General features: G+C 41.0%; 1 protein-coding gene across 4 annotated transcripts in view; it reads left to right on the top strand.

The window, feature by feature from the left end:
* LOC144065638 (uncharacterized) overlaps positions 1–15910 on the top strand; it is a 179867-nt gene that overhangs the window by 126922 nt on the left and 37035 nt on the right. For all 4 annotated transcript variants that reach the window (XM_077588655.1, XM_077588656.1, XM_077588654.1 and 1 more), the window contains exon 3: positions 13632–13708. In XM_077588655.1, the coding sequence (XP_077444781.1) occupies positions 13632–13708 (77 nt within the window). The remainder of the gene's footprint in view (positions 1–13631; positions 13709–15910) is intronic.

Below are 15910 nucleotides of genomic sequence, written 5' to 3'. Positions count from 1 at the left end.
GGGTGAAAATAACACTCAGCTTCCCATCGCTAGAACAGGTGCGATGCCAAATGTTCCAAAGTGTCAAATAAGGTTTTGTAGTGTCTGATCACGGAAATGTTCACAAAGCAGCACGGGAAATAGCATCCATAATAACGCTGAGAAGCAACCTTGAGGCTGGGAATGTGTTTTGCATCTATCGGGATGAAGGCCAGAGGTGGTCAATGAGGAACTTTCAGGCATCAATATTTAGGAAGAAGTAGTAGTAGCTTCACATTTACATGGCTTTAAAGTTGCATCAATAGTAATCCTGCTTGTTAAAGGGAGTTCCCGACGTTATTGGTTCCTAATAGTGGCGGGCCAGCCAAGGAACATGCTTCACATCAGTTTAGATTTGCGTGCAGTTCTTTGCGAACTTTGGAGGACCTTAAAATGTGATAAATGGGGTGCAAATGTACACTACAAATCAGAGTTTGGTACATGCCTCATTTTTATGTCTGTTTCAGGTTTGACAAAAAACAAAATGCTGGAAATAAAATATTTTAACAGGTTTAATAGGCTATATCATTTTGTTATACAAAACAAATAATACAGGCAAGTGAAAGAGTAACAGTTTTAACAGTGGGAATAAAGTGTTTGACCAATGACAGTTTTTTATACTTTATGGCTTCATCTGTAGAGACCCGATACTCACATTTGTTCCATTTCAAATAAGTTAACAGTCATGGCATGTTCGAGCCAGCAAATGAAATTATAATCTTTTACAAAACCTGTTTTTTTTTTTTCAAACCATAACAGCAGCTGTTCCTGAAATGTGCAGCATTACCTATCACTGAATAATACTAATAGGGTGGTTAACATTAATTATCACACTTCTTTTTGAGAATAATATTACCAACAAACGCTCTCCTATGAAGAATCGTCAGCGAAAACTGAAAAAAATAATCTGTGGATTTTCCTGTCCGCACGGTCTTTATAAATGGTGGTAAAATTGAATTATGGAAAGTCTTTCCCCATACTGCAACTCTTAAAAAAATCCTAGTTGCAGAGTCATTCATTCAACAGGAGAGAAAGTCATCTGACAGAGAATTTAACTTTTTGTTCTCACCATTTTATTTTGCAATATGCTCTTTATTGACCAACTTGCATGATGCCATTGAATATGCAAGCATTTTCCCTGAATTATATATTTGCACAAGATGTGTTTTTCCACCAAGCTTTGACCTCGATCGTACATACGCACGCGATTGCATCAAAGTTCAACCAATCCCCCGGTCTCTTTGATTTCTTGGAAGCGTCCTTGTATTCATCCACCCGCCACTGATCATCTATGTGTGTTATTATTCGCACAATGTTTGTTCAGCCTTGCTAACATATGTTTCTCAACGGAGACGACCCCACGTTTAATCCGACCGACACTTTAAGATGTGGATTTATTAATCCAGCTGGTGTTTTTAGATAACCCCCCCAACAACGCCCCACCAATCTAAACTCCATCCTCCCTCATTGTTCTGCTTTTCATATCTCCTTTTAACCTTGACTTGCATCAAACCGCAATAGAGGACAAACTCGTGTTACAGTTGGTCAACAACTCCAGCCATGTTATTGAGCCGGTGAGCAACAGGTGAAGAGACGTAAACATGTTATTCAATATGAATACGACATTGGCTTTTGATGCTTTTGTGGGTGTTCTAGGTAAATCCAGTTCAAGCGTGACAGTTACTGAATACATTCGGGATGTTCAAAACCCCTTGTTTTTAGATAGGTATCGGTAGGAGTATTCTTTTGAGTGTATAATCATACCAGGACCAAGTACGGACACAACCAGTAAAAAAAATGATCCAAATAAAAATAAAAGACATCAAATCTCATCTAAGAGGATACTGGACTTAGTGAATGAAGTGTTGCTTATTGTAATATTGTGTTAATTGTATTGTTTTGTCACAATTATGTCATGTATGGTAATTTAGTGGCCGAGTTTGTAAATATGCTATATATTGTATGTAAAATGGACTTTGTGATGCACTAATAATTTGGAAAAAGAACGTAGCAGGGTTTCATATTAAAAATATCAGTGGCTGGTATTAGTCAGCCTTCAAAATTAGATGATAACTCTAAATAAGGCTGATAATCTGCAGAAAACAATACTTTGAATCACTACTGCACATTCCAAAAAAATTATTAAAATGTGACAATTTATCTGCAGCTTTGTGGCGCAAAATGTCAAATATCAGCGAGTAGTCGTTGATGAGAAAGTCGCGTTAACAGCAACATTCACACCTGCAAGGACTTGGCTGACAATGAACAAGAAGAAAAGAGCATGCAAAAGGAGTAACCTCTAGAATTACTGTTTAAACCTAGCCGAGGCAAATTGGGGATGAACAAGGACAAAAAAACGAGCGCAAAAATGGTAGCAAAACACAACAAAATAAAGCACCTGTTGAAACCTGGTGTTGGGAATTGAGGACAAACAAAGAGAAAAGACAAGACAAAAATGATATCTAAAAGTACACCATCCGTTGGAACCTGATTAGGGAATTTGGGGGAAAACAAAGCAACCTGCTGTGCAACTGGAGAAAAACAAAGAATGTTTATTATAATAGAGAACAACAGTAGTTGAAGTAAATTAAAAAAACAATAAAAAAACACAAGTAAATACATGAGACCAAGCAATGTTAAACCTTTGAAAAATCATTCAAAAAAATTACAGAAGCAATAAAATCCAACTAACTCCTTTTTTAAAATCAATTCATACATTCATTTTCCACTTAGCGGGGGTGCTGGAGCCTATTGCCGGGGTACACCTTTAATTGGTTGCCAGGCAATCTTCAAAAATATTAGCAATGACATCAAATACTAGCTTTAAACCTTTTATGGACTATTGAAGTACTCTGTGATAAAAAAAAAAAATCTATAGTTGTCAAACCTGTTGATAAAATAATATAAAAAATCAAATTCAGTCAGAAACAATAGGAATAAAACAATATAAATTCACCTAATTTGATGTTTGACAATTATTGGAATAACTGTTATGAATTTCCTCAATTAATTTCATCAGAATGACAACAAATGATTTGAAATCAATCATTTAAAATGTACATGAATCAATTTTGTCCTTCTATAAATCCGCCCCACTTTGCTAAGTATGTCAGCATGCAAGCGTGGTTGGGCCGCCGGCTCAAACAATAACTCAGACAGCTACGCTGCAGATTATGAAGAGATAGACCTCTGTCACCAGACAAGTTGGGCAGAGAGAGGGGAGGTGGTGCTTTTGCTGTCCGGGCTGCGTAGTCCAATGAGGCAGGGAGGCCCCCACTCATGCCCCCACTGATCACAACAGGGGATTAATTATGTCAGCATAATAAGTACAAATGGTGATCTGAAGGTGGAATTAGCCCCCTGAGCAGAGGCTGCTGCGACAGAGAGGAAGAGTGGGTGGTAATGGAAGGTTTGAAGGGGAGGGTTCGATTGTCCCAATTTGTCCCAGTCTTGTCTGTCTGTCTTTCTGCCGGGCCTGCCTATGCGGGTGCAGGGCGGGAGCTCGGGGTGGGTCGGCGGGGGCCGGCTGAACCCGGGCCGCTGGCCTCTGTTATGATTTGCATGGACGTCAGTCCCGCGAGTTGCGGGGACACGAGCTCAAGCTGAGCGAGGTTGAGTCGCTGCCAAGATGATCTGGTAGCGCATGCTTCGGCTAGCAACCGTTGCGTAAATCTGTGTTATTTTACACACGCGCAGATGGCCTTGCTTTGTCATTCTTTAAAAAATATAACTAAGAGTGGTAGCATCAGGTTTTTAAGAATTTGTATTGCCGATGAGTATTATGGAAGGTAGTGTTTACGGTGACGCCGGTGGTGCAGTTGGATGGTTTTCATGGTTGTCTAGGTTAGATGGTTACCCTAAAATCTATGTTATTATGTTGTTGGGTCAATTTAATGTGATCTGAATTATTTTGAGGCTGCTGATGCATTCGCCTGACGTTGGTGTGGGCACGATTCCCACTAGCTGGCAACCAGTTGACGATGTATTCTGCCTTTCACCCAAAGTTATTTGGGATAGGCTCCAGCACCTGGACTGTCGATACCACCAAATCGTATATTTTTGCCTATGCCTTGTATACCATAGACAAAGCATGGTGTTGATCGTTTTGTCTGTTAGGAAACCACCACTACCATTTCATTTTAGCAAATTAACACAACATTTAAAAAACGTGTTTAGTATCCTAGACGGGGTACACGGTCGATTGGTCGCCGGTCTTTTGGTTGCCGAACTTTTGGTCGCCGGTCTTTTGGTCGCCCGGAATGTAAGTGATAATTACCATTTAAATCGGTGCTCAAATTCCTAAAATACAAACTGTGAATTAGTATTTTGTCATACTTAATGCCCTAGTAATTATTTCGCTAAAGAAAAGCTCCAAATTTCCCGGACTTTTATTGTTTTTTGTTGGAGAACTTGTTAAGACCCTGACTGACGTAGCTTCTTAAAGGGACAACACATGTACATACAAACTCTTCTACACTCACACGTCGGCTCAGTAAAACTGCTCATGGCCATTGTTGGCTTTTATTAATGCGTAAACCGTGTTGTTTTACCTTGTTTTGTCGCCGGTCTTTTGGTCGCCCGTTGTGGCGGTCGGGGCGACCAAAAGACCACGACCAAAAGACCACGACCAAAAGACCGGCGACCAATCGACTGCACACGCCTAGAGGGTGCATTGGTAAATCTGAAGGATTTTGATTCGAAGCAGTCATTCTTGGGCAAGTGTCATCATTATGCTCACTTAGCATGCATAAAATGATTGGCACTTAATTGTCCATTTTCTTTTCGTAAACTGAATAACATGCTTAGCATGGTGTTGCCGAAGTTTGACGATCAGCTTGAGGATTTCCTGTAAAAAGAGAGCGCAAAGCCTCGTTCATAACAGCTCTCCGCTTTAATTACTATTATTATTTTTGCACCGCATCCGCGATCCAAATTCCTGCTTCCAGGTTGTCTGGAACATAGCTTGAATCCCTCCTGCTTCTCCTTCTTTCCTGTCTAGTTGTGCTTGAGAAGTCCAAGCTCTGGATGTGTGCTTCTGCTTCACATCCAGGTCATGTTGCCCTTACTCTGAACCCAGAGGCAACATGACATACAGCCTTAACAGCGGCGGCAACGTAGTACAATGTTCTTCCTCAGCCTCCCCTGTTGTCATAGCTGTTGTCTGGCCTTGCTTGGCTCGATGCCCTTGGCACTTCCCTTGACCACCTGATTTGCTGTGTGCGTGCATGAGTGTGTGGGTGTGTTTGCCGAATGGCGTACATTCTCTACGAGCAAAAAATATGCAAACAAATACCAAAGTCGAGCATGCTGAGCGGTGCAGGCTGCTCAACCAAACTCTTGTAACTGCATTTTGGTTCTGAGGCAAGACGATTGGGGGAATGCAAACTATGGTCGGTTATTTCAGGCAACATTTATTTTCGTCAAATTTGACAGCAAAGTTAAATAAGGGTAACATTTGCTTCTAAATACTTCTATTGCTCACTTGCACTGTCTTTCTTTCGCGTTTTGTTTTGTTTTTGTTGATGTTTAACTTGTGAACTGATTTTTTAAGATCAACCAACATTCATAGTAAATCATACAAAGAGTATCTTTTTTTAAATGATTGTACTATATTTGCCCGTAAATGAGGAAAAAACATTCCCCTAAAACTCCAAATAAATCATGCCCAAGTAGTGTTTTTGAGTGAAAATGAAAATGGTCCCAGAAAATAGGAAACTTTATGAATAGATAAGTGTTTAATGAAGGGTTTGCACAGTTAAAGATAATATCTAAGAAATATACAAAGTAAAGTACAAAACTCACCATTGGAACCGAAAATCAACTCTACCAAAACATTTCAGTTTAAATACAATTAACTCATTAACAGCAATACGCATCACATTACGTCAAATCTATTTTGACTGGGAGGTATGTAGTACTTGTCATTCCCAGTCAAAATGGATTGGACATCTAGTGCCTTTAATAGCTGTCAATTAACAATTAATATCGTATTATATATTTGTCTCATTTTGAGTAATGCACTCACTTTCAATGAAAATTTGCAATCTAGTTGACTGGACCTGTTGGAACATACTACACATGCTCGTCGTTGGTCTCTTTTTTTACTGGATACTTGAGCCAATATGCTGCAAGTGAGTCTGTGAATCTTATGATGACACCTGAAATAGATGGCAGCAAGATGCAGATGATAATGGCGGCTGTACATTTGACTCATATGAGAGACTCCAGCCTCGTAAATCCCTTCTCCTCGGTGATGAGCACTGTGCCCGATGACTTATGGAGGACAGAGGGGTCCAGTTTAAGGGGGCCTCTCGTAAACGGCAACCTGGCGGCACTGTCAATTTTCATATTTCATCGTCTCCAAGCGGGGCGGGGGTGCGCCGTTATATCATCACCTTGGAATCTCGTTAAAAATACTCTGAAATGGATGTGTCCCGTCAACTCTGTTGTTGTTAAGTGACTTCCAACAGTAAATAAGGGTGTATGTTTATGCCGTTTCTTTGTTATTCCAACATGATGATTACGTTTACTGTTATGACACAAAATGCCTTTTTTTTATTCATCATTTTGTAAAAAAAATGATTAAACAATAGTTGGGTAAGCAAAATCATACTTTACGGCCCTCCAAACTGATGTTTCTTAATATCATTGTGGCACAACTGGTCTTCTAAAAGAAGAGAATTTGAAATACTGAAATATTAAAGTATGTAGTAATAATAGGGCCATCCGACTTTGCAGTTTTTCAATTAGCATGGCCATGTTTGGTCTACATTATCCGTGATATTAGAGGGATTACTGTACTATACTGTAACCTTCATATTTTCAAAGTTTAAAGTTGAAGAAAGAGCAAACATCACGGTCAGTTAATCACTTGTGGTTTGTGTTTCAGTATTCAATTATAATGACAATGCAAGTATGTGTGTTTGTGTGTGTGGCGGCAAAAAGCTGAGCTCATCTCGTGTGCATTCATCAGGCGATGACAGGCGTGAAGATGTATGTGTTATTGTGTTATTGTCACGCATCTGACAGGCTTCAAAGAGCACCTGGACAGCGTTGCACACTTGAGCCCTTCATGCACCGTCTTCGTGAATTATTGTAGCCCCGTGAGTCATTAGCGAGCGGCTCGCTGGAAGTAAACATGCGCACAAGGGTTTTCCGCGAGTCCTCTATTGTGTCGGGACCGAGCTTGTTCCGGTAAGCGACACTTGGGGAGCTGACTCAACTTAGGGAGGGGGTGAAGGGGTAGGAGATTGCACGGGGCAACCTGTTGAGTCATAGTGCATCATCACTCGCACAAAGAGGTTGTTCGGGCGTCATTAAATGTTATTTCCAAAATGCTGCAAGTAGCAGAGACGGGTAAGAATTGAAAACATGCACACTATTGTGCAAAAGTTTCGGGTAGCTTGTGAAGGCTGTTATCCTTGAAAGAAACCACTTTTTTTTTTTCATTGTCATGCAATGAATCAGAAATATGGTCTTGCCATAAAAGTCAGCAAGCACTAACATGGACTACAAATAGGACTGTTATCTTTCGATCGTTCATTTTTATGTTGGCTCTTCAGTATCAAAATGCCTCTTGGCGTTTCGTACGTGTACAATGGCAAGTATTGTCATTCATATGCGATGACCGAAACCCGCCTGGGTGTGAGTGCATTACTGTGTCTAGTGTGTATTGCGGGCCGTTTCCTCTCGTCGATGCACTCTCTTGGCACATGTAATATTTACAAAAATGTTATGCCTTGACAACCCTCAATTAAACCTGTCATAACAAAGCCCATCCGAAAGCAAGACAGGAAGGAAGGGGCGCTTCAGTGTATGATGTCAGCTCGACGGCAGGCAGAAAAAAAAGGCTTGTAAACAGCTGTTCTTGGATCATAGGGGGGTTGTCCTTATCAAACATGTTTATCAGAGTCTGCACAACCACTGCCGGTGTGTCTGACCTGCTTAATTGGAGCTTTCGAAGTTCAACAAGACCATTACGCAATTCTTCTAAACCAGCGTGTTGACAGTTTGAGGACAGCAGCAGTTGGGTTCTTTTAAACCAAATGATTCCATTAGAGTGAGCTATTATGATCTATAATGTTTGTCTTGAATGGCTATAAATCTGCCAGTGTGGACTCTTTGAAGCGCGTCCACCCAAACGGAGCGCACGGGGGCAAATGGCGATCCATGTCTGAGTTATTACAACATTGTAAAGGAGTGCTTTTGTGTTGTCGGTGTAGAACTGTGTATACTGTCGAGGTCAGCGCGTCTTTGATTTTTTGTAAGTCTAAATCTCTGGATATTCTGTCTGCCAGGGCTATGACGATGTTGTAAACTGTAAGGCAGATTGTGAGTAAGCGCTTCGCTAACCTGGGGCAGTAATGCGCTAAAAAAGTTGCGTAGTTAAGAGCTATAAAAAGTGACTCAGTTGCCAAAGCTCTCTTGTTGCAATGGTGGTTTCTGTTTAAGTCCCACACATCCGCCCCCAAGGACCAGCCACTAAGGAGCTTTCCAGCCACCTCACAAAGATCAACACCATAGATAGGAGAAGCGGTCGGATCACAATTTTGTGTCCGGACCGACCTTAATGTTGCCAAAAATTAAAGTTTGCGTACTCTAAACAGCTTCCTGTCTACGTCACTTTAACCATGCGTTGCAATTTTCTTTCTCCTAATATTACTCAAAGCTCCTATTATTTCGCCATTACAAAGTCCTTTAGAAATAAGCAACAAAACTATACGATTATTTTATATTTTTTAGGGGATAGTTTTTTTGTGGTCCTGCACCTTGTTGACTTGTTTGACATAGGTGATCAAGTCAAGAGCTATACGTCCCAAACAAATTAGCTCCTACAATTTTCGGTACACACAAAGCCCTCCACTCTGACACATTTACAGCTTAATATTCATTTATATTACCGTACTAAAGATTTTTTTTTATTACTTTGTCTTTTAGTTTTGGTATTCACGAGTGGGAGCATATTTCCCAACAATCTAACCATCCAACCATCCAAGGGTGGGAGTTTAGCCAAACACAATCCGTCTGATTTCCAAATATGATTCAGCATGCAGATGATGTGGGGGCCCCTCTTAAATGGCATTTAGCGCAGGCTGGCATGGCAGTAATTGAAAATGTCAGTAAAAAGTGCTTAGGAGAAATTCCAGCAGGATTATCGCCCCAGTAACATGGGCAGACAGAGGCCTCGTCTCTGAGGAGAGCACAAAAGACTTGTCTCCATATCATAAAACCTGCTCTGTTCCCAATGCGGGAGGGGAGGCGCAGAGTAACATCTTGTTTTTTCTTCTTCTTCTTCTTTTTTTTTTTTTTTTAGTGTGTCCATGTATGTATGTGTCTGTTGGAAAGGGGTGGCGGTCAGGGGTGGATGAGGGGGTGGTTTTTTTTGCCACTGTTGTGGGTGCATCATATAAAAGAAGATATACAAGCGATTCACATGCAAATGCACAGGGTGATTTAGAAAAAAAAGGGGGAGGGAGGGGAAACGTGCTATTGAAAGCCATTGGACGGGAGAGTGAGGGAAGAAGGTGGTGGACATTAAGCAAAGGGGGGCAGGGGGGTGAGAGGTGCCTGAAACAGAGAGACATTTGTGTAATCTGGCTTTATGTATCACCACTTGTGAATAATAACATGAAAAAAGAAAAAAAAGGAGACTTACCTCATCTGCCGTCTTGAGCCAAGGCGTAAATAAAAGGGCGCGACAATGGAATGACTATTAGCTGGGCCTCGGCGCTCAAACTCGATCAGTGCCCATTCTTTGGAGGCACTGGCAAGAAGATTAATGTTTTGTTAAATATCAGTGTGGGAGCTTGTGAAGAAGAGAAAAAGGGGGGTCGGGGGGAGAAGGGTTGCTTAGTGGGCTTTCGGAACTTAGTCAGCCAATGTGTAATTATGCTTCTGTTGCTACGCATGCATCCCACACTCAAGTGACGGTACAAGGTTGTTATGGTATCGCATGCACGTATTTGCCCAGAGGATTATGGGTAATGTTGCGTGGGGAACTTTTCAACATGTTTAGATGTAATATATAGAAGAGAACCTCCCCCAACGGCTCTTTATGGCTATTTACTATATAGCACAACTTTAATAGAGTCAGGGGCTGTTTTCACGACATGACAACGGGGGGTGAAAATGCAAAAACTTTTCCAGAGACCCCTATCGTTTACACTGCGGCTTTGTTTTGGGGAGCTGAAAACAATACAGTGGTACCTCGACCTACGATCTGCTCTACCTACGACATGCTCGAGATACGATGAAAATTTCGATCGAATAATTCGCCCTAGATACGATCAAAATTTCGAGATGCGACCAAGCCAGGTGGCCATGGCACTGTCTTGCCGCATCTCTTTCGTGTATAACAGATATCTACGAGCACTGAATGGTTTCTTTCGCCTACATATGGACCAGAAAACACCAAGCATCGACCAGGAAACGCACAACGCGCATGCGCGGGCAAAAAGAGGGCTTTCTGGGTAATGAAGTATACTCGTGCACACAACACCGATAGCCAATGGCACTCTTTCTCAGAATAAAACTTCATTACCCACAATCAATACGTAGGTAGGCGCTGTTGCATTTCCTGCTTTTCCTTCCTTAGCCTGTTAGCTCACACGATCGCTTATTCAACACTACTTCTCGTTGGCAAGTGGTCGTGCGTTATCCCACTGTGAGGACATTTGTGTGCATCATTTTCGGAATATTTTGAAGGCAATACAACAGCAAACAGCCCATCGATAGCGAACGTGAGGGTGGAGGCGTGGCAAACCGCTAACCCGGCCAGAACGAAGGTAAAAAAATTAAAACAAAATTAGAATTCAGTTTTGTGTAAACTTACATTAAACGTATGTTTGACCCCTGTTCTACACGGCCTGACTGCAGTCAACGCTATGCATGAGTGGAATCAACTATTGTCTACACTCATTGCAGAGTTACATTTAGAGCTGAGGAGAACAATTCGGCGCATCCATGAAATTTTTGGTACACCGGAGACGTGGCGGATAGAAATACAAGTCTGAACGAGCCCGGAAAAGACTGCCCTATTTAAAGTTTCATGCACTTTCGCCTTGTCGTGTGCACGCAGATTTCCCCACACATAGCAATCGTGTAAACGTGGAATTAAAATAACTGACTCGCGTCAATTTTCAGTTTTTGTTTGACTGTTTCGTGTAAACGTGGCCCTATAACTTGACTTAAAGTATCGCATAAGGTTGTAGTTCAAAGTCAAGCGGCTCCTCCTAGGATGAAATCTTGTGTCAATACATCCAAGATAGACACAGATATGCTAAACTATTCGATGATCTTGAGGATTAACAATGTTATTATACTCAATAGTATAACGTTCTGGTTGGGACAACCAGCTCATGGTTGAGATGCTTGTTCCGGTTGTTTTATGATGGTGATGGAATTGTTGAATAAGAGTTGGGTTTTTATCTAGAGGTATCGTACAGTCTTTCCTCGATTATCGCGAATTCATTTCTTTGTGATTTTGTTCTGCTATCAATTATTTTTTAAATATATATATATATATTTTTTAGTTTAAAGTTCTTAAAAATGTGAAAATACATACTGAAACTCATAAGCGGAAGCCACTCTTGGTACTAGAACTCAACACTGAAGAAGAAAAAGAAAAAAAAACATTAACCGCAATATTCGAGGGACTACTGTATAACTAGGAATATCCGAATCTGTCCCTCATACTTTTGTAATGAACTCAATCCTGAGGAAGGTATCGCACATTCAGAGAAATGAATAATGCCTGTGACTCCTCCTATTGGGCAACATTCTTGCATGTTGTGAGTAATAAAAGCATAGTGAGTAGGCAAAATGGTGATGTAAGTTGAGCAGAGATGATTCCATGAGAAATAACACTTCTGTTAGCATTTTGAATAAAATGCCTCGTGAAAATATTAAGCTAGACATCACGTCAGTAACAGCAGTCGCACCGTAATTATAGCATAGCATTCTACTTTGCACGAGTCAATTTTTGCCTTTGCGTAGACACAATGTAATACCTGTCAATTAATTTGTTCCCAAGAATGTTTTTCTTCTCACGCATAGGGTCATTAGCCAGTCAATTGGTCTACATATTGCCGTTTGTGGCTTAGTAAAAAATTAACAATTATGGTATTGAATGATTGTGGACTAGAATGTTGGCATTAGCGAATTTGCTAAAACAAATCGGACATTTTGACCTTAAGAGACAAAATGATAAAAGTATCAATTCTGGTGAAAATAAATCTGTTTCTAACTTACTCATAGTCGTTAAAAAAAAAAGAAATATGTATTGCCTGTGTGCGCCTGTGTGTTCAAAGCATGAATAGACATCCTCCCCCTTGTCAGTAACAGCAAAGGGTGGGTTGCTTCAACCACAATATTATGTAGCATCATAAATCTAAGACCCCTAATAGTATTTATGTTTCTGTCTCTGTGATCCTAAATGATAGGCATGTCTGGACACCGCCGCCCTCCCTTCTGGGTCTTTGCAAAGGCAAAAGGTCGAGGGGGAGTCTGTTTTGAGGTGGTGGGAGGGGGGTGGATGGCATGACAATACGGCTGACAGAATGGCAGGCTCAGGCGATAGGTGACAGGGTGGCACGGACGGCGAGTGACAAGGTGATGGCGATGGTGGTGACAGAAATGTGACCAGGTGGGAAGGTTGAGGCATCAGACATCACCAAAATATCCGTACATTCCTTCGTCCTGTCTCGCCATCATCCTTCCGCAAACCATTCCGACGTAGCAAGTCGGCACAACGGCCATGAAAATTGGAACGTATCTAATTTTATAAATATAAAGATACAAAGACTTTGTTGTCTCCTTGTACCCTGCGATGGTACACTGTCGATTGGTCGCCGATCTTTTGGTCGCCCGGAAGGTTATTGATAATTACCATTTAAATCGTTGCTCAAATTCCCTAAATACAAACTGCGAATGACTATTTAGTCATACTTAATGCCCTAGTAATTATTAGGCTAAAGAAAAGCTCCAAATTTCCTGGACTTTGATTGTTTTTTGTTGGAGAACTTGTTAAGACCCTGACTGACGTAGCTTCTTAAAGGGACAACGCATGTACATACAAACTCTTAAACACTCACACGTCGGCTCAGTGAAACTGCTCAGGGCCATTGTTAGCTTTTATTGATGCGTAGACTGTGTTTTACCTTGTTTTGTCGCCGGTCTCTTGGTCGTCGGTCTTTTGGTCGTCGGTCTTTTGGTCGTCGGTCTTTTGGTCGCCGGTCTTTTGGTCGCCCGTTGTCGCGGTCTGGGCGACCAAAAGACCGCGACCAAAAGACCGGCGACCAAAAGACCGGCGACCAATCGACCGCACACGCCCTGCGATTGGCTGACCACCAATTCTGGGTGTCCCATAATTAACTGAGCTAGCCTCCAGCACCCCTCGTAACCATTGTGAGGATAGGCTGTACGTAAAATAAATGAGCTTTTTTGCCGTTCTGATAAAATTGCTTCTATGGCAACATCCACTTTTGGCTAATGTTTTCCCACTTGTTGGCAATGACCAGCAAATGGAACCTTTTTTTTAGGACTACACGTTTTCTAGTGTGTGACCATGCTCGTATTGACTGTATTCTCTTCTCCTTGTCATTTCTGACTCACAGGCATGAAGCGGTCCTGAGATGTGTGTGGGGGAAGTGTGTGCTGCTCCAAAAGAAGCACACTGGGAAGGAAATGAAAGGTACTCCCCTCATTTCATAGACCAGCAACCTCACACTCTGACTCAGCATGCCTGGGTGAATGAGCGTGTGTGTTCATGTGTGTACAGAGCTAGTGTTCACACGCTGTTTGGGTTAAATATTTTGCTCTCTACATTAACTGCTAAGTGTACTTGTTGCTAATTGAAAAAAAACACAATCATGCACCTAAACAGTCAGAATTCGGGTTTTTACAGACTTATCAGGCTTGTCGTAATTAGTAATCAGTTTCCCTTTTTTGTTGTCGTAGTGTTTTTTATATTTTATTTAATTCTAAAATTGAATGAAGGCCTCCCTCCTAATTGAAGCCTCCCCCCTCCATTGGTGGTTGATGGAGACACAATAGTAAAACTCCCCTGTGCGGGTTAATAAGTATTTGGTCCTGCTTGGATGCTTTTTACCTTCTAATGCACTGTGACCTCATGTCTGCATCACTGGGCTTTTGTAAACTATTCAATGACTCCGTTGCACACGTCCAAATTCAGCTAAGTTGGCTGTAAGGGTTCGCACGCCCATGCAACACAACACCTGCATTTTTTTGTGTGGATCAATACTATTTAAAGTATGTTTTTGCCATTGCACTCGACACACCATGGTGACTTGTTCCAGAACATGAATAACAAAAATTACTATGCACAAATGTATTGAAATATTTAGTCATTTTGGTCAGTGGTAGCCATTCCAGAAGCTGGTTTTTGAAATATTTTTCATATAAAAAGACTAGCTACAACTATAATAAACTACCATTTTAGCCCGAAAACCATACACCTTAAACTTCTTAAAATGCAAAATATTTCTTACCGTCTATTCTCAATCCCAATTTACATATTCTCACGGTTTGATGATCATGGTGAGAATGACCCATGAATGGAAGGGGAATTAACTGTTCCTAAGATATTTATATCATAACATACATTTTAAAAAAAGTTCTTAAAATGTGAGAGTTTAGATAACATCAACACAATTTTTCTCATTTTTTTCCAATTATTTATTTTAATTATGTGTAACTCATCTCATCCTGCTAACACGCTTAACTGTTAAATGAGTTAAGCTTACTTGAGTTATCAAGTTTTTCAGCAGTTAATGTTTCTTAGTATGGAAAGTGCTCGTGTATTGTAAAATGCTATAAAATGCTCACAGCGTCGTAGTTCCGATTTTATCCCGAGGGCTGTTATGTCTTCCAACATGGCTGCCAAAATTAATCGATTAATGAATTGACAGCTTTTCCGATCATGCTGATCGATAGATCATTTTTCGACATACAAATCTTCTGCAATTATTGATGTAAAAAGGGGAAACACAGGAAATATTCCCTATACATCTCTAATCTTCATTTGAATTTGATCATAAATCCGAAAAATCCAAAAGTTGGCACTCATCATTTACTTTCTCGGGCCGCACAAAATGATGCGACGGGCCAGATTTGGCCCGTGGCCCACCACTTTGACACCAAGTTCCAAATATTGCCAGGAGGTGTAAAATGAACCACGTTATTGCAGGGGAAGACTAACTTTCAAGGCTAGGGTAAATTGTCATCTCCAATGATATTAAAAAATGTGTCCGTGCTGGTACTTGGCAGCAAGTTTTCAACCAATCAGGTGTCCTGGCCGGCCCAGCTGCTTTGCCAACCAGAAGCTGAGTACAGCACCAGCACATGAGTGACATAATCCATTAGCATCAATGAGGTTGAGCAAGCTGCATGTTTGTTGTTTATCAGTGGCGGTGCTCAAACGTGCTGAGAAAACCTGGCCGCGTCTTGAAAAGCATCCAAAAGGCCAGTTTGTGAATATGCACAGCTTACCATGCCAGATCGCCACAGGGTCGGATGGTCACGTGATCTGACCTCTGATTGTCACGTTCAATTCCCTTTGTTTAAAAAAAAAAAGTGGGGGTTGATGTGGAAAATTCCGAAGCTCGTAGGTCACCCATCAGACATCTTTTGTTTGCGCACAGCAGACAGAAAAAGGTAACAGTCTCTGTTTATATAATTTTATAGCTTTTATGTCAGGGCACCAAGAAAGGAAAAACAACATTTGACTGCACGATTTATGCCGTGTTTAGACAAGTATGAACAATCTGTCTTTACAACTCGGTTTCCTTTAGGAATATCTTCATTTTTACCCACAGGAGAAACGCGGGGCATCTCGATAACTGCATTTTATGAATTCAAAACTGTTTTACAAATA

The sequence above is a fragment of the Stigmatopora argus genome, chromosome 2, assembly GCF_051989625.1.
Source record: "Stigmatopora argus isolate UIUO_Sarg chromosome 2, RoL_Sarg_1.0, whole genome shotgun sequence".
In the NCBI taxonomy this organism is placed as follows: domain Eukaryota; kingdom Metazoa; phylum Chordata; class Actinopteri; order Syngnathiformes; family Syngnathidae; genus Stigmatopora; species Stigmatopora argus.
This window is presented reverse-complemented; position numbering and strand designations above follow the sequence as displayed.